At 39.5% G+C, this 25659-nt stretch overlaps 1 protein-coding gene across 1 annotated transcript in view; it reads right to left on the reverse strand.

Annotated features, from left to right (window-relative positions):
* The window catches only part of LOC124172994 (dentin matrix acidic phosphoprotein 1-like), an 89386-nt gene that overhangs the window by 40970 nt on the left and 22757 nt on the right, over positions 1-25659 (reverse strand). Inside the window, exon 3 of the mRNA XM_046552527.1 lies at positions 6209-8110. Within this exon, the coding sequence (XP_046408483.1) occupies positions 6209-8110 (1902 nt within the window). The remainder of the gene's footprint in view (positions 1-6208; positions 8111-25659) is intronic.

Consider the following 25659-nt stretch of genomic DNA (forward strand, 5'->3'; position numbering starts at 1 on the left):
GGGAGCCAATTTGGCCTTTTTCAAAGGAGGTTAAAAGTTGACCGTAGCCATTCGTCTAAACCGGTATTTCTAAAACTAAATAATTTGTGTATTATGATTACACTAATGGTGGGTAACGAATCGCAATCAATGCCTTTCGTTTTCTTTGATGATGGAAACTACTCTTTTTCCTGTGTGATTTAAGCCTATACTTCGATCTGCGCTCCTGTAAAGATTCCCATCCCGCATCCCGAGAGATCCCGAATTTCACCGCAAAAGTACACTTAGAATGTGGCTAACAGGGTAACGTATATTTTTAGATTTAAATCGTTACAACATCGCTCCTATAAATTTGCTAGTAAGGTTTAAAAATAACAATTAAACATCTTCCCTTAGCGTCCCCAAAATTTGTTCTAGGTGATGATGAACTCCGTTAATATGAACGCTAGAGTTCCGTTTAAAATTTGGAAACGATCAGCAGAACATCCAGAATGTAATTATTAGCATTTATTTTCAATAAATTCGACTTGTAAGTTTTTAGTTATTCTAACTTATAAACAAACTAGCTGACCCGGCGTACTTCGTACCCCCTAACAATCAATGAACTTACAGTTTACTTACACCATTTATAAATCAAGAGCGGCTGTATCGTTTTTAATCATGTTTAATTTATTATAATAAAATAAGGATACAAATTCAATAAAACTACGTAAATGAGTACCAAAATTGCTTGTCAGAAAGACATTTTCTTTATTGAATCTATATAGGGTGAATCGGAGCACGTTTAAGCGGATTTTTTTCAACAAATTTTCTTACGTTTTAGCTTAAGAAATTTTGGGCATTGTGGTTTAATAAAGCAGTTCATGAAATAAAAATTATACGCATTCAGTTGTTGGCTATTTGCGTTATTAGCTGTAAAAAAATGTTTTTAGGTCCAAGTCTGTTGCATACACTTGGCCCATTCAGGGGGCAGGTTGACACGACCCCAGACCGACGCTTGACTGATGCTCAAAATCGTGCAAGAAAAGCCCCTATGAAGCAGCATTCGCATTAAATGACTTAAGGCGTGCTAGTTTTAGTATCTCTGTTTGTAAAAAAATGCACTGCGTAAACGTACTGCATGCGTAAACGCACCACGGTGAGCCCTACACATTCGGGTTTAATGTCTAGCGTCAAGCACCTTCTGAGAAACAACAGTTTTTGTTTTGTTATCAGGCGCAAGATGAAGCGGATGAAGCTAAATAAATATAGCGAAGCAAAGCAGTGACGCAGCGAGGGGAGGTTTTGGGGGATAAACCCCCCCCAAGAGCTTAGAGAAATTTTTTTATGAAAGATTTTGTTATTAATATTTGGGGGACGGATGACTAACAAACAAAACATATTTAACTATTCACACAGCCACAAAACCCACTATTTTGAACCATTTATCTTAAAAAATGTCTGGGGGAAGTGCCCCCACACTTCCCGCTTACCTTAGCGAGTTTTCTATACCCTACAGACCCGTGGTATTAGCTGCGCCCAAAACCCCCTATCCTAGCTACGCACTTGAAGCGAAGGAAGAAATACAGAGGATGGTTTATCGACTCGTGAACATAGCACGCTAAATTGACCATGAGAAAATCATGGGTTTTCATTAGCACATGAGCACAAATTACACAAAAACTGAAAGAATGACCATGCGATTTTTTAATCGTTATCACGAATGCAACACGAATTGTAAATTGAATACGTTTAATCTCAAAAGGGCATATGAGTTGAGATCATGGAATCTACGGAATGAGGACTTCCTAACCTTTGAATTTTCCTCTGAGTAAAGATGCGTGAATCACATTCATCACCAATTTTTTTAATGATCAAACACGTTCCGTTGGATAGTTATGGTTGGTTTAGGCTTCGAAAGATCATGAGCACAGAAACTACATTTTTCTGTAAATCGTGCCTTGGTAAGCCAGGTACGTCCAAGGACTTAAAATATTCAGATAGATAGTTGGTGATTTCGTCTTCGTTTGTTATACATTTATAAGATTCGAATCCATGCAGAGTACGAACTATTTGAATTTACCTCGTTACGAAATGAGTTAAAACTACTCGATTCCTCGACAGGAACACGGACATTACCGTTTGTCAACAATTGCTTGGAGATTTGTTTACAAACACGGTAGTGAAGTGTCAACTCGAGCTGGGCCACGGCTGGGCTTACAATCAGCTCGAATTAAATTTTTTAAATATAATTTCAATTTAATTAATATTTTGAATATATTTAGTAATTAAAATGTTATATTGTTACTAAATTCAGTTATTAAAGTGGTAAAAACAAAACTAATTATTTAATTTGTAGTTTTGACCGACTTATCAATTGTTGTGTTACTATAACTCCTAAAAGCATGCCCATAGGAAAGAGATGAATTTTTTTTGTGAAATTATCCTTTTTTAATGACCTATATGTTAACCCCGCCTGAGACGAATCCAAAGAACCAAATCTCATTGAAATCGGTGCAGCCGTTCTCGAGTTATAAGTGTTCTAACTAACACGATTTTCGACTTTCTTTTATATATATAGAAGATAAGTGACCATGAGCACCTTCCTTGAGTGGGTCACTAAGTGCCGGAATGGGCCGAGATAATCCCCACACGGACAATAGGAAAGGGTCGGACCTGTCGCGGCCCGGGACCCTAATGCCGGTTGTGACCCGCTTGGCATGTTTGACCGCAAAGCCGTGAAAACACGGCCTTCGGCCTTTTCCTTCGTACAATTCAAGCCGTGAAAACACGCCCTTGGTAGGGAAAAGGTTAACAAGCAATTTATTAGCAAATTTATAGCAAATATAATGCTATTTATCACACAGTCATGTAGCAATAGTTGGTAGCTAACAATAAAGCCTGTAGCCAGGACACGAAAACGTGAAATTAGGCATAGGATACTTGGATCAAGCCGAAGTCAGTATCCCCAGGGTCGTTTCCCGTTTAAACTGGATACACAGGAACTTCTAGAACTCCCTGAAAGTCCTTGAACCAGAGTTCAGTGTTTATGTCTGAAATCAGTCTGACCTGAAAATCTAGTTCAGGAACTGGAGAGCTTATTTGGGTCAAGGTCACCGAAGCATAAAAAATAACTTCGAACCCGCAAAATAAACTTCCAGACCAGTGTTTAAAGCTCGAATGATAAAAAAGTTTGAAAAAAAAGTTTCAAACTGCCCCCCAATTCAAAACTTTCCACTAATACATATATATGTATGACAAGAGTTTGAAACTAAATGTCTGACAGACATCCCAGCAACGTTCAAGAGACGTTTTTTGAGGAAACTCCATCTCCCCCCCCCCCCTCCCCCATAAACTGCCGCGTTAAAAATTCTAAAATGGCCCAAGTTAGTTCACCAAGTTGAGTTGCTCAACAAAGTTGGCAGTAACAGGGTAAAGTTCTCAAAACGGGTTTGGGAGTGGGGGGGGGGGGGGGGGTGGAATGGAACAACTTTTCTCGTAAAAATATTAATCATTCTCCAACATCGGAGTTTGAGGGGGGGGGATGAACGAGTTTCGACAGCAACAAAGTAGTTGGCACTTTTCTGGAATAACTCCTTCCTGCACCTCGCCCGACGCCAACTTCCGGAAACAATAAACCGAGGCTATAAAGAACTTTTTTTCCGAACTGGTATATCGTTGTTACTCATCCCCACCGACGATAGAGAACCGGAACAAGTAATTTTGGCCTTTTTCATAATTATTTCGTCGACATTTACTTTATATTCAACGTTTCTTGCACTGATCCAGCGAATTTCGGGCGCTACCAACGACTCAAGAAAAGGAAGTTCAATACCATTGTAAATAGAGTGACAACTGTTAGTGATAATAGACACTAAAATTCTACATAGAATTAACACAGCAGGCAGATGCTACTGCGGTCTAAACCCTGTACCAAGCAACAAATTAACTAGCAATATATTCAAAATCAGAATGCATAAGATTCGACCACAACTGTTACTAAAAAACTATGATACTTTTTCTCTTAAGAAATTTCCATTCAAAATCCAGGCTTCGACAAAATTTCTCATCAATTTTTTAATGACGTATCACGTGCCATTGCACAGCCGTGGTGGGTTCCCATTACAAAGCTTGTTTGACTGATGATCCAAACTTCAGTTATAAACAGTGCGATGACATGCCTAGCAACTCCAATGAGTTCAAAATCTCTGCTAGATAATTTACAGCTTCGCTGGCATCGCATACAGTATCCATAGGAGAGATATCAAACAACATCAACAATATTGACGGTTGCCAAGGGCCGAAAAACGTCAATATGTCAGCATTCATATTTTTTCAAAATTCACTGTAAATCAGGAGGATAACGGAAAATCTATTGCAAGAATAAAAATGTGAACTTATTTTTCTCTATAACGATATATATTTCTAATATGTGTGACCATTATCACTCATTTAAATATGCAAAAGAAAAAAGGTCTGCTGGCATTAAAAGCGAACTTCACGCGTATTTCTTATGGAAATGACTCAGGGCCCATTCCAGAGCCTTATCGAACCTGGTGAGGAATGAAAAATATTTTAATACATATTATCAATCCTACTAAACATACACACCACATATCTTAGGAATCTATCAGAATCTATCAGTCGGAATCAACAGTGCATTCGTTTACGTTATTTTCGATTATGACACCATGGCAACTTAACTGTATCACCCGATCTTCTGCCGTCGTCTCAGTCTAAAAATTCCTTAAAACGATTCTTGGTTTTATAAAACGGGTTTCACCGTGGGAAACAGGCATAGCAATAACCTAGTTTTCACGGAAATAAAACCAACATTAAGATGAGAAACTCCGCAAAATGAATTCGTCGATTTAATAACCCCAACACTAGAGAGTTAACTAGTAACGAAATAGAACGCTCAACAACCATATCATGGAATACGACACAACTTAGAATATAATCAACGGGATCAGTCAGGGTTGGAATGGGTATTATCATGTACCATTTACAACACTTGAAAAGCGTAAACCGCGCGGAAACAGTTGCCTACGCAATTTAAGTATGGGTTCTAAGTGACTTAAGTGGAGGGGTACTTAAAGGAAGCTGGTGACACCTAAACTACCACCTTAGATAGAGTGATCCTTAGAGATCCAACTTAAGTGGTCACTTAAGTTACTAGTGTAGACAGTGGCGCCGACTCCATGGGGCTTGAGGGGGCCCGAGCCCCCTCAAAAATTCGTTATGGGTGTGAGGAAAAAATGTGTCAGGCTTGTCGATTTTCCTCGGAGTGTCCAGATATCGAGATTCTAGTTATTAGTGTTATAATGCTGATCATACGACTAAAAATTCTTAAAAAACTTAAAACTCACTACTTATAAAAATTTCCGGGGAAAGATCCCCGGTTTGGGCCCCCCCAATATTTTTTATAAGTCGGCGTCCCTGAGTTTAGACCCGGAAATAGACTGACAAAAACCAGTCTTTTGGGAGGGGAGGGGAGTAGACTTGAAGCTACTAGGTAGCTAAGCGATGTTGCCAAATCATTCCGGGAGTAAACAACAAATTTAACTGTCTAGGGACCTACCATTACCCCGCGTAATTACCTAAGGGTTAACCTTTTTAGCTGCGGGAGCGTCAAAAGCTTTCTGCCACTGTGTGCGGGACATGAGGAAGATATTTTTCCGTTGACCCCGGGCGTGTGTCTTGCAGGTAGTGGACCCTTAAAATCTGGGACTTCCCACCCAACCCCCTCACGACAGACCACGAATGAAATATGCCCTTGGTAATTACGCGGGGACGGAAGACCCACTACAGATGGCATAAGAAAGAGATACCAATGCTTTGAAATAAGTTTCCCCAGCTAATGGACAACGGGAAGATAAATAAATTCGTTGGAAATGCAAGGATTTGTTGGAATTGTTTTCATCGTGAATGTGCCGCAGAGTGAAGGGAGCTCTTTCTCTCTAGGAGAAGGGATAATACGGGTAGCGCTCCCCGTGGTGAGGGTACCCAGTCCTCGAAATACGCCTTTTGCTATCTGCTACTAGATTGGGCCGAGTTCAAGCAGCTGCGGAAAGGACGGCAATAAAATCTTAAGGAAAGGCTACCAGTAGTAAGAAAATCTGGTCAAACGTAGAAAAACGTTTTTCCTGCACTCGCCATGCAGACCGTTCAAAAACGTTCCCGCAGCCTAAGGGATAAATAGGTCTTGAAAACGTCAACTGGACAGAATATGGGATAGTATTCAACTTACCCCACTTCCGGTGAAACCCCAATGGCCGCTATCTCCACCGGCGCCTCAAGCGGCGAACCAATCACGGGCTTCGCCCTGGGCGCCAACTTCTCCTCGGGACGATCCACCGGAACTGCTGGAACGGGAGGATAGCCGACGAAGGTGGCCCCGGCTGGAAAAGGCCCCAGCGACACTGGAGGCGAGTCTATCGCCTTGATACCATCCGCTGGCTTGTCGCCTTTCAAGGTTCCTTCATCCTGAGTGTCCTTCTGCTCGCCAGAACTACAATCATCGTCCTTCTTCCTCTTTCTGGCCGTACCAGATTCTGCGTCACCCTTTCTTTTACCCTCTTTGGGTCCGGCGTCTTCACCTTCAGACGTCACGATCTCCAGCTCCGTCGTAGAGTCGTCCACAAGCTCCTCGAACCCCGGCGCGCGGCCGCCATCTTGTCCTCCCGAACTCTCCTCCTCCCTACCGACCCTGGACTGTATGGTGGCGCACTCGACTTCGATCTTCAACAAGTTCTCCAGGTCGTTACCCACACCGTTCACCTGCTTGTTCCCGCCGGCCTTGCCGTCCCTAGAGTTGGCGCTCTCCTTCGCAGCACTGTCCGGCTCCTGTCCCGGCCCGCCGCCATACTGCGCGACGTCACAGTTGGCACCGCCCTGATTCTGTCCCGTTCCGCCAACTCTGGATGAGCTATCCTGCGGGTTGTTCTGGGCCGCGCTTCCTTGCGAGTTCCTTTCGGCTTCCCTCTCGTATTTTGAGCTACTGAGGGTTATAACATCGTTCAGCAGTGTGGAACCGCTGGACTGCTGCGATCCTTGGCCTTTGGTGCCAGTCTTAGGGGAATTTTCCCTGTTCTGACTGTCCTGCCTGGAGCTGCTCAACCTACTGGAGTCTCCAGACGCGCCGTTCGGTTGATTTTTTCTGTCCGCCGGCTTCTTTTCCTCGAAGAGATTCTCGAAGTCCGGCTTATCTTCCCGATTATTATCCTCTGCCGAAGGATTAGGAGTGGCGGGCCAGCTGCCAGACAAGGACTTCAAAGCGGCCTCGGTCTCCCTCAGGAATCGAACCTGGTCCTCCTTATTCTCCACCTTTTTCCTGACTGTCGTGTTATTGTTGTTGTTGTTGTTGCTATTGTTCTTGCTCAACTCCCCGTTGTTATTATTGCGACAACCACCCTCTCCGGACTTGTAACAATCGTCGTCACTGGATTTGTCGAAGGAACCAGACAGCTCCTGCAATTTGGCAACCTTGGAACTCTCCCTCTTGTCCTTGAGCGGTTGCTGTTGACCGGAACTGTTCTCGGAACGGTTTCCCACATTCTTTCCGGATTCCTTCGGCTCGTTTCCCGGTTTTACGACCTTTCCGGATTCTGCTCCGGTGCCTTGCATCGAGCTATAACTTCTCTTCTTCGGTAAAACGGTCCGATTTTCCTCAAAACTCCTGCTTTTCACCCCCATCTCTACGTTAGCTGGGGTACCAACTGATATCCCTTCAACGACAACCCCTGAACCACTCACAGAAATCTGTTCAGTGCGATTGTTGCCTCTCAGAGGTGCAACATCTTCGAGTCCATCAGGATATCTGGCAACAGAGCCTTTTGAAGAACTCACATCACACCCTGGTAAGCTTCTTGACGAAAACTTATCGGAATTACAATTAAAATCGGTCTTTATGACCTCGCAATTCTTTTTCTGCCTGTTTTTCTTAGACTTGCAAACTTCAGCTTCAGTACTGTTCTTGTAGGCTACAGACTTGGCTGATTGGCTGTCTTCAGCGCTTCCGCGTCTGTTATCTTCAGGATCTTCCTTCCTGAAGGGCTCGAAACCGCGCTTGTGGGACCTCGTTGACGCGGCGTTGCCAATTCGACAGTTATCTTCAGAATTTCGTCTCCTGGGCCGGTTGTTGCCCTGGACACTGGAATAAAAAAGTCGGTATCTCGTTAGTGAAATATAAATTTATTGGATTTTTTCACCCAAAATTATTTATGAGTAAATTAAAGATACCATGACTCAAATGTAACGATGTTAGGAATACAATTTTGCTGAATTAGGTACTATTGCTTAATACGACAAAGTTCACGATAACATTTCTCCGGTATATTAACACTTTCTAACCCAGAGTTACTTTTGGGAGAAATCAAATTTTAAGATTTTTCGTCATGAAAAGTTGAACATTTTGCAATCGATGATAATTATCGTGGCCGCTGAATATTTCTTCATAACAATTAACGCCACAAAATAATGTTTAGTTTAGATATTTCCTAAACAGAACATATAATGTATATATTTTTGATGTTGCTTAGAAGCAAGATCGGATTATAATGAGTTACTTGGGGTATTCTTTCATTTTTCACTGTTATCACTTGTTTATTAGAAAATAAACAAATTTGTATACATTCTCCGATTGATTAAACCCTGTCAGTTAAAAAAATCATTTCCACATCTCCCTTCACATAATTTATGTGGACCAATTTCTGATAGTATGGCTCACCACCTCACATGGCTTATAAAAAAATCACTCTATATTCATAAAGTAGATTAAAAATCTACCCAAATGAGAGAGATAAAAAATGAAATTTATAATACTTCTACACACTACCCCGCTAACCGACAAAAAGGGAGTGTGGCAGGGGGTGATAGGACACCAGCCGTTTAAAGCTTAAACAATGAAGTGATCTAACGAAGTTGGGACTAGCGTTTATTAAAGTCCTTTATGGTTCGGGGGAAAAACGAATTCCCATATCTATCCGTTCGCCAAATACATTTCCCTTAATTTGTCGCTTCCATCGGATCTGGAAATATAGTGTGGCTCTAATATTATGTTCTCTGTGCCGCTCTTGAAGATATCCATTCTCAATTGTTGAGGCAATCTAAGCCTAGCGCGCAGCCTCCGAGTCTCCAGCGGCTCCCAGCTTACATCTACAATTCAATTGCGAAAAATAGATATCGTTATTTAAAAATATTAGAGCGTGAAATTCGTACACCAGGAGTAATATTATTTCGATTTTGGCAATAAAAAATAATGGGAAACCACCCTATTGCGACCAACTAGATTTGTCTAACAAAATCTTAGACGAATCTTTTTTTGTTGAGATTTCTGTGTCCTCGAATCCTGTGGTTTCATCTACAAAATCGAAATTATCAACTAACGTAGTATTTAGTTACTTGGAAAGCTGGGTATTTATTGCGGTCACAATTCCTTGTTATGGAATAAATTGAATTTAAGAGTCATAAGTCCTATTTTACAGATTATTCGTTACATTTTCAATTTATCAGCTCTCCATTACAAAAATTCACGATGAATCTTATTTTTCTGTTGTTTGCTATCCAACGAAAACATGACAACAAATTCAATTGCATTATCAGAGGAATGTTTTGTGATGTTTCCGCTGGATTTACTAGATATTGACTCCCAAAATAGCACGATAAATCTTATTTTTGAAGTTTATTTTCCTTTATTCCTACGGTTCGAACTACAAAATCTAAATTGTCAGTTGGCGTAGTATTTTCTCGGCTAGCGCGGCATTTACCAGGTTGACAATGCCTTATAAAGGAAAAATTAGAATTAAGTGTACTGAGTCAATTTATTTTACTGCTTTATACGTTGTATTTTCAATTTATCAGCTCACAATTACTAAAAATTAACGATGATTCTATTTTTTCTGTGGTTTGCTATCCAACGAAAACATGACAACAAATGCATCTGCATTATCAATTTTTAAATAAAAACATCACTTGAAACACTATAAGAGGGTGTGCCATTAGACCCCTACTTCTTGTATACATATCTGAAATGAATGCTAAGTGAATTCTCGCCTCCAAGGGTTTTACCCTTAGTACCCTGAGCCCTGAATTTCAAACCCCTTATTTATTTACGGAAAAATCATCTCTTGAGAGCGAGAGGGATAAAAAACGCATTATTTTTTCATCCCCTCAGTAACCCTTCCATCCATTTAAAGAGGGGATATTCCATGACGGGGTCCCTAACTCAAAAATTCCGAGCGAACAATTTCTCATACACACGTCATTTTTTTAATTAGCGACCTAAGTCTTTCGTAATGCATAAATTAATTTTTTTTCAACGTGTTTTAACAACTCGAGGGCTTTTTTTAAATCCTCTACTGATCGTGACAACTTGTCAGCTCACATTTTTTTCATAAAATTTACCGTTCAGTGCCTCATTTGTTTTCTCGTGTTTTTTTATTACCGTCTTTTTTCCGTCCTGAGGTTCTTGCAGTTTTCCTCAGTGGGTATGATAAAAAATCATTCAAATGAGAAGACGAGGGTATGGCGACAATCATTAAACACGTAAATGAATTAATTTGTTCTCTTATTTCTTTTTCAAACAACGCCTAGTCGGTAATTTAAGTCTCCAAATTTATCATACACTTATCGGTGTATGAAATAATTTTTTAAGGTGGGCTTGCGGAAACAAACAGTCTAATGATAAGACGTGGAAATGAAATAAATCAGTAGCACATAAATCAATTAATTCCTACTCTAATTTCTTATTATAGTCACGGTTTCTCGGTAATTAAGGTCTCTATATTTTTCATACAATTACTGGTACATAATATAACTTTTAAAAGTGAGTATGAGAAAGAAATCAGTCAAATGAGAAGCCGTGGATATGAGGACAGTCTTAAAGGATATAAATAAATTAACATGTTCCCTTATTTTTATTCAAATCACGATTAATCGGTGGTTAAGGTCACCACATTTATCATACAATTACTGGTATTTAATATAACTTTTTCAAGTGAGTATGAGAAAGAAATCAGTCAAATGAGAAGCCGTGGATATGGGGACAGTCATGAAGGTTATAAATAAATTAATTCGTTCCCTTATTTCTTATTCTAATCACGCTTAGTGTATGATCAAGATCTTCCTATTTATCGTACACTTACTGGGAAAGAATATTATCTTTTTAGGAAAGTATGAAACAACAGTGGGTTCGGGGGTCCCAGGGCGGGCCCCGCGAGGATACAACTCGAGGACCGGGAACCAAGTCTGAGACTTATTTGCCCGTGCCTCTCGAGAGGGGGAGGACAGAGGAAGGAAAAAGGAATGGAGGCATCGCCGCGATGAGAGCCCGACGACACCTCCAGGGGAAGGATAGGGAAGGAAGGGAGGGGACGAGGAATCCCGCACCGTCACAGAGGCGGGCGGGCCCTACTAACAGCGAAACCAAGCTTACGCAATTACTATGCTACCAATTTTAGTAGATTTTCCTATGAGGAAGAAAAATCTATCGATCAAATCGGTAGATGATATGAAACAACAGTCAAATGAGAAGACGTGGGTATGGGGACAATCATAAAACACGTAAATAAATTAATTCTTTCCCTTATTTCTTTTTCAAACAACGCCTACTCGGTAATTAAAGTCTCCATAATTGTCATACACTTATCGGTGTATGAAATAATTTTTAAGGTATGTATGAGGAAAAAAACAATCAAATGACAAGGCGTGGATATGAAATCAGTCACGAAGCACATGAATTAATTAATTACTTCTCTTAACTGTAATTATAATCACGCTTAGTAGGTAATAAAGGCCTCCATATTTTTCATACACCTACTGTTATGTAATAGTACTGTTTTAAGAGGGTTTGAAAAAAAATTAGTCAAATGAGAAGACGTGGATATGAAATCAGTCACGAAGCACATACATTGATTAATTTATTAATCAATTAATTTGTCTAAAATCACAAAAAATCGTGATACACATTTAATTTTACCTTACAAATTGAAATAAATTCCAAAAATATATTAAAATGTAGTCATCAAAGCGTTTCTGGATCACTGTACTAAAACAACGTTCATTAGCGGAGCCAAGAGTGGGGACTCGAACTTAATCTGAGCAAATTCATATCGGTACATTCCTTGCGGGATTCGTCCAACTATAACCATGTTTATGCAGTGGATGGTATTAACATAAAGGCAACAGACGAAGTGAAGTACTTGGGAGGTACGATAACCTCGAACCTCAAGTGGGGACCACATATATTTAAGGCATAGCCCTGTAGAAATTAGGATTCGTCGAGCATATAATGGGACGATTTTCGGATGAGAAAGTAAAAGAAAGGTGATATTTCGCACTCGTCTGACCGCACCTCGAATATGCAGCGAGTGTATGGGATCTGGTGCAGGAAGACTTAATCCGCGAACTGAATGAAATACAAAGGAAGGCTGCGCGTTTCGTCAAAAACTGCTACGGGCGTACAGACAGTGTTACCCAGATGTTAAGCAAATTAGACTGGGAGCCGCTTGAGACTTGGAGGCTGCGCACTAGGCTTAGATTGCTTGAACAATTGAGAATGGATACTTTAAGAGGGACACGGAGAACATAATATTAGCGAAACACTTTATTTCCAGGTCCGATAGAAGTGATAAATTATGAGAGATGTTTTTTTGCCGAACGGATGGATATGGGAATTCGTTTTTCCCCCGAACCATAAAGGACTTCAATAAAGTCTATTCGTCATTTCCTTAGAGCACGTCCTTTTTATTTGTGAACGACTGGTGTCCTAACACCCCATGCCTTTTACGTAACGTATTTAGAAATTTATGCAGCTAAGGGTTATGAATTTGCCTTTCATTGCATTTCAAATATCTGGATTAATTCGTTTATTTTCCAGCAAAAACGAACAGCTTTTTTTCACTCGTTAACACGCATGCATATTAAATCCTCGAAAGATTTATCATATAATCTTCATGTTTATTTTTCTCTCGGTTGAGCCGGAAAATTTGGCCTGCGGATAAGGAAAACGTAAAATATCGAAAAAAACGGAGTTTTGACGTCATACGCACGAGTATTATAAACAACGTTTTGTCTGCGCCATCGGATATTTGTACAAGTATCGAGTATTTGTATCGAGTATTCCACAGTCGGTTGGAAAAAAGTATGAAGGTTTAGTTCTAAAAATCGATTTTTAAAAACGTTTTTAGTCATATATTGTTGTGGTATTATCGAAAAACTAGCTCATTAATTTGAGATTCCAAAAGGTTTAGTGTTTCCTTGGTTAGAACGGCAGTACCTGAAGTTATAATGATCCTGATACATGATCATTTCTTTAAAAAAATCAACTTAATTCTTTAAGCAGTAACAGAGCTACTGAAAACTGAAAACTAACTTATAGAAACGTACCATCGAACAAATAGAAGCTATGATCGATCAATAAGCAATTAGTTCAAAAATAGTATCTACACACCATTGCGAAAATGGTAAGAAAAAAGGCAGACATAGTTCTTTTTTTTTTTACTTTAACGACTTGTGCGCGCCTGCAGTTTTTTGTTTTAACTTTTATGTCGTCGCCTGGCCAATCAGCTGACCTGGCTTTAGCGTATCTTGACGCCATCTATTAGCTATTTGCGGAAAAACAGTTTATTCTTCTAGCCCACAATATGCTGTTTGCCCGGGCCTCCTTTACGTATGCAAACATTTAGGTACGAAGCAACAAGACGAACTTACTGGAGTTAAAGGGTGCAGAACTGATAGAAGAGAAACGAATTTTATAAAATTAAATGGTGCAGGCGAGAAGAAAAGAAATAAATAAAAACAAACAAATGAAGGATAGAATGCGACTTCGGTGCCTCCGCGTCGCCATGACAATCGCCTGCAGGAACGCGGGCAAAAGTTTTAATTAGAAACCCGTTCCGTGGCGCGCTCTCTTATTCGGTCGGAGAAGTAAAACTCGGAACGAGAACGAGGGTGCGCAAAAAAAAACACAATCGGAATAACAAATGACGGTCGGACTCCGCTGCCTGTTTCCGGTGACGAGCGGCGAGGCGTCCGTTGCCTTGGAAACGGCATGGGGATTATTTTGTTTACGTCCCACGAGCGGTTGGCAAGGAGCATACGTGGGGAAAGCATTGTTGGACGAAGATGGCGGGAAAACATATTGTTGAGCGGAGAGAAAAAAAAACAAACCACATCCAAAAAACCCTAAGGTGAAAAACTCATTATTCACGCATATAAAACGTTAAAAAATATCCACATCCATTATCTTATGCAGGTATATTGAAATTTCAGCACGTGGAGAGCAAACTTTTCATATTCCATGTCGAGCTAAAGAGGGAAAGGCCTATTGTGACCTTTTTTCTCCGTTTCATGCATGCATTTTCCATATGAGTAACCATGCACATGTAATAAGGTGGTTGTGAATATCTGGAGAGGGCACCACTGGTTTCGAACGTAGAGCAAAGAGTAGCCGAAGATGGGAGTGCTTGTGTAGGAAAGCCACGCCCACTTTGACCGAAACATTGATAATTCCATAAGGGTCAACGCTTATTATACAGGGTGTCCCATTTATCTTGACCACCCGAAATAACTTTTTGTCCAGATGCAAATTCAAAAATGTGTCAAGAAAATGTCCATTAGCCGTCAGCGGGACATTGATCAGCATGATTGCCTTCCTTGTACCTTTGTTATTTACAAAGATATGAACAGCGGTATGTCTTTTTTAAATGGCATCCTATATTTTTTATTCGGCAAATCATTTCATCTCCTAAAGACTTATTCAAAAATGTAGCACAGTGGACCATGTTTTGACTTGGTAGTCATTTGTTTACTGCTAACTCCAGTAAGTGGACGCGGTTGTGGTACCGGGCTCGAAGTGACTTTTGTGTTATGTATTGACTTGATTGTCATTTGTTTACTGCCAACTCCAGTAAATGGACGAGTTTCTTGTTTTCATAATATTGTGTTTATGTTAATGGTCCACTGTGCTACATTTTTTAATAAGTCTTTAGGAGAAGGATATGAACAGCGGTACGTCTTTTTCAAATGGCACCCTATATTTTTTATTCGGCAAATCATTTCATCTCCTAAAGACTTATTCAAAAATGCTGCACAGTGGACCATTAACATAAACACGGTGTTAGGAAAAATGACTGACTCACCAGCGCTTAGTGCAGGAACGCGGGTATTGGAACTACTACACTTGCTAACGCTGACGGCGAACGAATGAAAACACGGTAAAATGCACACCAGTCATAAGGAAGTCGTCCACAGTAAGTGGACAAGTTTCTTATGTTCTCATAACGTTGTTTTTATGTTAACGGTCCACTATTCAACAGTTTTGAATAATTCTTTATGAGAGAAAATGAATTGCCGAATAAAAAATATAGGGTGCCGTTTAAAAAAGACATGCCGCTGTTCGTATCTAAAAATGTTTAAAACCGTCCCTAAAACCCCATATCAGCCAATCAGAACGCATGCCCGTATGGAGCGATTGCAGCGCAACGTTTGGCACTCGTGAGAACTCCATAGATAAACAAACACGCTGTATATATTTTCGTGATGAGGGTCCCATGACAACGAGCTGTGATATCGGAAGTGATGCGAAAGGCGACGGCGCGGGCGGGAGGGACCAGATGTGGTTCAGAAAAATGATAACTGGAGCGATCACTGTTCTCTAAAAGCGATCGCTGTAGTGATCACTTTTCGCAACGAAAGAAAATGATCGTGTGATTCAGACTTAATAATGCCATGGAAGAAATTTTTCTGCGCGTGATCCCACCTGTTCGCCGAACATTCTAATTTCGGCCTGAGTGACGAGTGCGTATTACTGCCACCTCTAGTCTTTTTCGTACATGGCACGCATAATACGTTCGTGCCACCCGAATACTGAAAAAATATAAAGATTGTTTCAGAGAAAGACAAGTGATTAAGTTCAACGCCAGCTTAGAACACCTTGTGGCTTATTTCCATTCATTTTTCTCTTAATTTTCCTCGCAATATTTTTTTTCTTATATTTCACCCTATTTATCCGTTACAGCGGACGTAGTCCCAGACGCCCTGCGCGATTCAAATTTTTCTATCCCTCTCGAATCTCAGGATTTTCCGAATGTTTTCTTCTCTCCATTACTAGCTAATATCAAAGTATGTGTATGGAACACATAATACGCCTTCGCCACGCGAATACTTGAAAATATATAAAGAATATTATAGAGAAAGACGAGAGATTTGCTTCAACGCCTGTTGAGAAAACCTAACATCTTTTTTTCATTCATTTTTCTCTTAATTTTCCGCGCAATATTTTTTTTCGTATCTTTCACCCTATTTATCCGTTACAGCGGACGTAGTCCCCGACGCCCTGCGCGATTCATATTTTTCTATCTCTCTCGAATCTCAGGATTTCTCGAATATTTTCTTCTCTCCATTACTAGCTAATATCCAAGTATGTATATGGAACACTTAATACGCCTTCGTCACTCGAACACTTGAAAAATATAAAGAATATTCTAGAGAAAGACGAGAGATTTGCTTCAACGCCTGCTGAGAAAACCTAACAACTTTTTTTCATTCATTTTTCTCTTAATTTTCCGCGCAATATTTTTTTTCGTATTTTTCACCCTATTTATCCGTTACAGCGGACGTAATCCGCGACGCCCTCCGCGATTCATTTTTTCTATCTCTCACGGGGGTAATTAATGGCCCTCGTCCCGTGCGGAGAAGATGTTGGGGTTGCATTATGCACCGCGCGCCAATTCGCCTTTGTTTTTTTTAACTTGAATCCCCTCCACGCCGGTAGGTGGAAGAGTTGCTTAGGTGGGATTTTAAAAAGTGGGAACAAAAATTTTTGTTTTCATAGAGAGTTCTTGCTACACTTTTGGGATATTCATATTTTTTTAATGTTTGCACTGATGACTGACACGATATTTAGAATTTTATTTTCTCTTGATTCTTAGCTTATGTCCAAGTATATACTTTATTGTAAATAGCATACATAATACGCTTTCTCCACTCGAATACTTGAAAAAATATAAAGAATATTTTAGAGAAAGACAAGAGATTATGTTCAACGTCTGCTGAGAACACCACATAACTTATTTTCATTCATTTTTCTCTTAATTTTCCTCGCAACATTTTTTCTTATCTTTCACCGTATTCATCCGTTACGGTAGACGTAATCCACGACGCCCTTCGCGATTCATTTTTTCTATCTCTCACGGGGGTAATTAATGGCCCTCGTCCCGTTCAGAAAAAATTGGTTGGGTTGCATTATGCGCCTTTAAACGCCAGTGTAACGAAACATTCAATATAATGACATTAGTTTCCGTCCCGTTGAACGAAATTTCCCGTGTAACGTATTTCCCTTTTAACAAAATTTCAGTTTAACGAACGACTTTCGGTGGTCCGTAGGATTTCGCTACAAAGAAATTTCACTATACCCCTTGAGTATACCTTAACAGGGGTTACCATCATTTTTAAACCAGCGGCTGGTGCTAATTTATGAGAATTTAAAAAAATATAATAGGACAAATACAATTTTGATAATAAAATATATATGTTGCAGTACAAGATCGGAATAGACAAAATAAAGTTCAAGAATAGAAAAAATAACAATGCAAATACAAAATAAACCATGAATTTAAACAAGATTAGAGATTTTACGTTCAATGCTATCAGGTTCAACTATGTGGAAGTTGATATTCACAAATTAAAAGAAGACTTCGTTAACTTCGAAAAGGTCCGAAAAGGTCGTTTTCAAGTACAAAAAAATTGAATTTTTAACAGGAATTGGATAAAAGAGAACAAAACAAAAGAATTTGGAAACGTCTGTGTTAAAATCTATCATTGTAATTCATTAGTGGAGTTTATCAATATCCTGGTTCGTATAGGAGTTACAGGTACATACATGGATCTCACGGTGAACGGAGTCATTTGTTTTGTTAGTTCCGAGTAAGACCGCAAGGATTCACTACGGTAGGGGGTTGGAGAGGATAAAACACGAATATTACAAAAGAGTATCCTCAAGTCGGTCTCTTAATGTTGTAGTCATCCACAGTGCAGTTAAATGTGTTTACAAAAGTCGCCACACGCGTCGCTGACGGACAAATTGATCCGAGTTTTACAGGAAAATAAGGTATACTTAGGGGTATTAACCGATATGTATACAGAAATTGATGTGATCAATCAAATTAATTACTTATAAATTATATTCCTCGCAATAATAAACATTAAAAGGATAAATATTGGAAATAAATGGATTAAAAGCCATCACCGCCTCGCGGACACTTTTGAAAACCGATTAAAATGCGATCGATGAGGCAACAGAAATCAGTCTGCAATGGGATGGAATAGGGCAACCTCTATATAGTCCCCTTGGTACTCAACCTCTTTCAGGAATGGCATGGTACAAGAAATTTGATGAAATTGTGAGGTAGGAGGGTTGGAGTTCTAAAGTCTGAGGTCTTTCTTGGTAGAAGGAAGACGAGTAGACTTCTCTTAAGACGAAGTTCCACTTTGGTGCACACGTATATATATAAGCGGGAACCATCTCAAACCCCTCCCCTCAATTCCGAACTCTAAAGGTTTTGAAGTTCCCAGAGAGAGAGTTTCTTATCGATTAGATGATTGATGTCGGGGTCTTAATTGATAAGGGACCTCTGGGACCTTCAGGGGCCGGTCTGCATGGGACGGGATGGATGAAAGTCTCCCTCTTTGCGAAGGAGGGGTCGGTGCACTTCGAAATCAACGTGGAAATTAGCAGAGCCCGGTTCCCACTATCGGAGAAAATGGTGCCGTAATTTTGGCGTGAAGGATTAGGTTTTTGTAAAAGATTGGTTGGTAACTATGAGGGTCGCTCAATATTTCCCCTCAACATGCCCGCTAAGGAAGAGTTTTTCCCTGCTCTGTTCACGCGAAAACTCACAAAAATTCTTTCCAAAACTAATTTACACAAATTTCCTGACAAAAAAATTGTTACTCTAGGAACTTTCAATAATAAAGAGAATATAGAAGCATCCTTCCCGCTTTCATTCAAATTTATTTCAGCGCACTGCGATGGATGAAGCAAGAAAGAAATAGTAATAGCGCAGATAGAATAGCGCAGGCGAAGAGGGCTTTCTACAAAAAGAACAATCTTCTTACAGCTGAGAATACAAGCAAAGATGTAAGGAAACAAGTCATCAGATGCTACATATGGAGAATGTTTCTCCATGGAAGCGAGGCTTGGACGTTGACAGCAGGAGAGAAGTCAAGAGTGGAAGCATTCGAAATGTGGTGTACATAGAAGAATGATGAAGATAAAATGGATTGACCGTGTGAGTAACGAGAAAGTGCTAAGAATAGTGGCAGAAAAGAGAATTCTTCTGAAAACCTTAAGCAGAAGACGGGACAACTTATTTGGACACATTTTGAGGCATGATGGCGTGATAAAGACAATCGTTGATGGACAAGTGGAAGGAAAAAAGGGCAAGGGACGGCCACGAATGAGTTGCATAGGACAATAAGTTGTAAAGGGTGTAAAAGAAATACGTCGCAATGAAAAGGCTAGTGGATAGGAGAGAGGAATGGAGAGCTGCGTCAAACTATACCTAGGATTGTTGACTAATGATGATGACCGATTGTCGCATGGTAGCAGAATTTATATAAGATGGCGGACGCACTTGACGTCCTTGTAATGCAACGCGCTGTAATTGAGTTACTTTGTAGCGAGCAAGAGACGCTCGGAAACATTAACGAAGGGTTGAATAGGGTGTATAGAGTCGATGATGTCAATCGTAGTTTAGTTATTCATTGGGCCCAACGAAAATCTGGTGAGAAAGGAACGCCAATATCGAGGATTGTTAGGATTAGGTTTTTTTTAACACTAGGAATACCGGACTTGACACCCCTCCTAGAACTACCAAATGGAGTCATTTTGACTCCTACCTTATAATTGTTTATTTTCCAGTTTATCTATGTTTTTATTTATACATTGCTTTAGTTTACCATTTTTGTTTATTATTGCATTATTTCAGACGTGATTTAAACAAAAAATTATATATTTTTTAAAATGCGAGATTCGACAGTATTGCTTTGAAATTCTTTTTTCCTACATGCTATGTTGTTTTAATAGGATTTTCACAGAGTAATTGGATAAAACAGCAAACATAGACATTTCAACACATTTTATCATTATGTTTGAATGATCAAAATATTACCTTGGCTACATGGAAGTTGGGAAGATAATTAAATAAACCAAAACATATACATTTGATAAGCCACGCATTTGGCCAAGGTGCTAAACAGTTCAAGCATTGACGTTCATTTAAATTGCCCACACAAAGACTTTTGGCAGGTCATACAATTCCAAACTGATCGATTCTTTTTGCACTTTGGTTTTGCTTGGAAATATTTTTTTGCAGAATCCCGTAAGAAGAATCTGCACCATTGGACACGCCACGCTTTTGTCGAGATCTAATTTGAGTATCAGCCAACTCTGTATCGAGCATTTTCAAAAGCGTCTTGCGCGAAATGTTTTAGGTAGTCTCCTTGTACACTATCCGTGAATACCTGCTAAATCAGAAGTATTTTACAACGAGTGGATAGGCCATCGCTGAGCATATGTTCTTGTGGTGTATATGTGATTTCATTTATTTTGGTACTTCTCTTCTATTTATTTACCTTTCCCACGATGCTAGTACCCTAGGTTTTTTGCTGTTCGGCGAATTTGACTGAGGTAATGTAATTATCTACAGTAAAATTTCACCCTTTTACAGAAACGGTTGCATTAGTTTCAGTACTACTAAACGGCAATCTGCATGAAGTGAATAATCTTTTCCATCATAAGGAAAGGCATTTGCAAGATATTTGCTATCCTTGTCAAAAGCTAGCCAATATTCATGGCCGTATTTTTCCGGCTAAGATGGAATGTACTGAGTGAAATACACCAGCTTTTACTGGGGAAAATTTGTTCAACAACCGTGATGTACGGACCAGGTTTGTAACAAGCAATGTAATTATATGTGAATCTATCCTACACTATTGAAAATATGGCATACTTGACAATTTTGAGCCGCTGGAATCGATTAGATTTCTCATCAAATCTTAGATAATTTAAAACTTTTACTAATCGGTTCCTAGTCGTTCATTTTAGATAATGGTATTCCCCAGTCGTTTGACCAAATACTTGCAATAGAGAGATCATTTGTACCTGATATTCCGCGGGCATTCAATGTGGCTATGCATGCATCTAGCTCCCCATCGAAAAGAGTAAAATCTTCATAATTTTGTCTGCGTGCTTTACATCGCTTTATGTGAGCCACTATACATGAACCGATAAATAATATCTTTGTTTTGTAACTCCTTATGAAAGGGAAAGTAAATGTATATTACGGCATATCTTTCAAACGTGTTATGTCTGAATCTTCAGACTAGCTAGAAACGTTTTGAGGAATAAAATCTTCGACTTCGTCAGAGACGAAATGATCTTCATTTCGCATTCCGATTTGCCTTCCGGTATAGAATGCAACATAGAAAGGACTTCTTCACGCTTTAGCCTACTTCTTCTGGTCATACTGCCAGTCAGGAAAAATGAAAGCCTTCACAAGAGTTCTACAGTCCACTACAGAAGAGAGAGTTCACTGGATTTCCTAATGCAAAGGACAGCGCACGGTTTTCCTGTGCGGCGCACGACAGCCAGCGCTGTCAGAGCCGACAATGCTAGGACAACAACTTTAAAATTATTCTACTGATTTATTTTCCTGGTTCATCATTATATCAATGGAAGGATACAAAGGTACTTTTTCAGGTTTGAAAATCAACTTCCTCATTGTCAAGGGTGAAATAAAAGCGCTGCAGCACGATACTGTATACATAGTATTGCGCTGCAGCGAGTCTGACAGGCGGGGAGAAGGGAGGGGTAAGGGATGAGGGGTAGATACGACGGCTTCTAAATACATGAATTTGAAAATGCTCAATATGAATGGCATATTCACCACTTTATCGCAGGATAAAATGATATCAGGACATTCATATGGTTTGTAGTTCCAAACACGGTCCCGTAAAATTACAAATGCCTTCAAAGTCTCGCAAATATTGGCCTAAAAGCGAAATTATTTTATATTTAAGCCATCGATTGATTTAAATTAATGATTAACATAAGAAGAAATAAACTCTTGAACAAATGTTACTATTTGGCGAAAAGACAAGCAAAATACATTTGGGAGTCAAAATGACTCCCTTTGGTAGTCGAAGGTAAATTTTGATAAATGAGTACTTTTTTACTTTCTAGAACTATTTTAATCGCAAAGCCTTATTTTGTGTCAAAAATGAATAAAAGTCATGGAATTTCAGGCCGGAATACAGAAAATTTTAGTCAGGGCAGAGAAATAAAATTCGCGAGGAGTCAAAATGACTCCATCGGTAGTTCTAGTGTTAAAAGATAGGTTGGTAACTACCCAGACGGCACAGAATCCTCCGTATCTAATTCGTATGCAGATAGTATCAATTGACAAAAAGCGACGGAGTGGTAGTCAATGGATACTATCTGCATACGAATTAGATACGGAGGATTCTGTGCCGTCTGGGTATGGGGGTCGCTCAATACATCCTCTCAATATGTCCACTAAGGAAGAGTTTTTCCCTGCTCTGTTCACGAAAAAACTCGCAAAAAGTCTCTCCAAAACTAATTCACACACATTTCCTTACACCACAATAGGGTAGTTTCCTTCATGAAAGAAAACGAAAGGCATTGATTACGATTCGTTACCCACTATTATAAAGTACGCCAACCTTCGAAAACAGAGCATTTCAAGATTGTGCTTACAGTTTGGTCTAGAATGGCCTCTAGTGTTCCTACGATGTACTTTGACTGTCTATAGAGCGAGTTTTCAAAGCTCGAAGTATAGTCGCTAATTTATTTTTAGGTTGGTAAGAGGAACTGATACCCGTGGCATACAAAGTATTCATCTACATCTACATAATACCCCGCAAGCCACCTAAAAGGCGTGTGGCAGGGGGTGTTAGGACACCAGCCGTTTACAGCTAATAAAAAAAAAAAAATTAGTGCTCAAAGGAAGTTGGGACTAGCGTTTATTAAAGTCCTTTATGGTTCGGGGGAAAAACGAATTCGCATATCTATCCGTTCGGTATTCCGCGCGACCTCCCGTGTACCTCGTGCTTTGCTTTTCTTGAATGGACTCGTGTATTCTTACAATGTCATTTAGACAGCGTGAGTTTTTAAAGTACAAAGTGTTGCAGCAAATTTTTAAATTACACTCGTGTATTTTAATATCGCCAATACCTATGAATGTAAAAGCTTGAACTAATTTCTACAAAAGAAAATAAATTTTAGCAATAATCGGCCACCTGTGTACCTTAATTTCTCTATCGCCTATGGATGTATTGAACGAATTTCTACAAATAAGGATACATTTTAACAACAATCGAGTGCTATCATGTAAATGCATGTATCGTGGACAAGGTACGCCACGTGTAAAAAATCAGGCGCGCCCGCTCGAGGGTTAAAAGAGTATACAGAATCATCCTTCCCGCTTCAATTAAAATTTATTTGAACGCAATGCAAATAATGTGGTTTTCTATTTTTTTAACCCTCATATGGATTCGCTGCGCCTTAGCGGCGCTCGTGGTTTTAAAAGTGGTGTAAAAATTTTCCATTCCAATGAATCATTTTGAAATTTTCAGTAGTCTATTTTTTCTGCTTTGTGCGTCTAAATATAAAATTTTGTTAGCGTAGTGTCTATAGTTTACATTTTATTGGCCTCTAATGGAAAACGTTACGTCGTTGGATTTTCGGCGCCGCTGCGGCGCTCAGTATTTCCTCGTCGCTACGTCGTTGACTGCACTCTCAATGTTAATGTCAAAGCAATTATGTTTCGTATGAAATGCTATAATATATTTATAATCATATTATTTATATTTCTAAACATTATAAACAAAATAAAATTGTTAAACAAAAGGAAAATATTACCATACCAATTTTGCTTTCTATTTTAGCTAAGCATCAATCTATTTGCCTCGTTATGATGTTCATTGACAAAACTTCATCTTTTTACGAGAATTATTCATAAAAACTCATGGCTAGTCAAAGTTGTTTTTTCATGGGCCTCCGACTTAGTTTTGCTTGGGCCGAGAATTTCCTCGTCGCTACGTCAGGGTCTGCACTCTCAACGCTAATGTCAAAGCAATTATGTTTCATATGAAATGCAATTTGTTTCATATGAAATGCATTTATAATCCTATTATTTAATTTTTTTAAGCTTATAAACCAAGTGAAATTGTTTAACAAAAGGAAAATATTACAATACCAATTGTGCTTCCTCTTTTAGCTAAGAATCATTATGTTTGCTTCGTTGTAATGTTCATTGACAAAACTTCATCTTTTCGCAAGAATTATTCATAGAAACTCATGGCTAGCCAAGTTTTCCTTGTTTTTTCCGTGGCTTCCGACTTAGTTTTGCTTGGGCACCTTCTCCGCTCCGCGCCCACGTACCTGCCGTGGTGATAGTCACCTTTGGGTACATCCTAGGGTGACTCTGTTTAGAATTACTCCAAGCCGCAATTCTAAGAAAAATTTAACACAATGCATTATCCGAATTCGTAGAATAATGCTTCCTCACCGTTGTGTGAATATTTCTCGCTGAATGAGTAACTGTAACTTGCCAGGAGATTCAGAAATTTCACCGACTACCGTGAAGAACACATCGCACAGTTATTGTTATATGTCTTGTACCTTTCATTCGAAAAAAAAATCCCTTTGCGTCTAAGATAGTCTATACAAAATTGCAAGCGTTAATACAGTTACTGATGACGTGACAGTTTACCATTGGGGTGAAATCCAGATAACTACCCAACTAATTGTGTGATAGAAAATAATTTCTCTTTCCTGACGATGAGTTTAGACTTTACATGGTAAAAATCGTTTCATTATGAATAGGTGAAAAGACAATTTACCGTGAGGTGAAAATTTGTGAACATATTTCTCGTTTCTTTGTGTACTGAAATGCACAGATGTTTTATGCATTGGGGGTGTTACTAACGTAAAGGGGTGAGTGAGGAGGAGAAAGGAGAAGGAATGCCAAGAGGTTGTTTTGAGGTGAAGTGGTGGTAGTGTGTCGACTGCCAAGGATCGGGGAATACCCAGATCGTTAGGACAGGTAGGAGTAGAAAATCCTTATCGCGGAAAAGGTTGGGAGTGCAAGGAGGCAATTAGATACAAAAGCATGCTTTTTCTTCTTCCTTCCATCGCTGCATGAGGGACAGGGAACAAAAGCCTTGTCAAAACGCCCCGCGAAGGCGCTCCCTTCATTCCGAGAAGGTCTAGCTCGGGTGGGTCATTAGGGTGGAGAGAAGTTCAATCAAGTTTTGTGGGAGGGGGAAGAAGGTGGTGAATGACGAATAAGGGAGCTTAGTGGGAAGGTATGACAGTCTCAATGTTTGGGTCAGTGAAACGCTAAGAAAGAAAATGTAAGGGAAGTCCTTCCAAAGTGAGGGTATTTTTGTCACCCCAGAGAATTCTTTCATCGGTTTCTCACGCAGAGCTGGACGAAAAAAAGGCAGCTGCTCCTTCTCCCCTACCACCAATAACACATACTTCTAAGAATTTATTTTTTTTGGATTTCCCACCAATCCAGGAGTAAAACCTAATCTGATGCACTCCCACGCAAAACATTTACCCGTCCATATCTAAGGAAACCTTTTCCTTGGGCTACACGTCCCCAGTGGGGGAAT

Source organism: Ischnura elegans (assembly GCF_921293095.1).
Source record: "Ischnura elegans chromosome 13 unlocalized genomic scaffold, ioIscEleg1.1 SUPER_13_unloc_3, whole genome shotgun sequence".
Classification (NCBI taxonomy): Eukaryota; Metazoa; Arthropoda; class Insecta; order Odonata; family Coenagrionidae; genus Ischnura; species Ischnura elegans.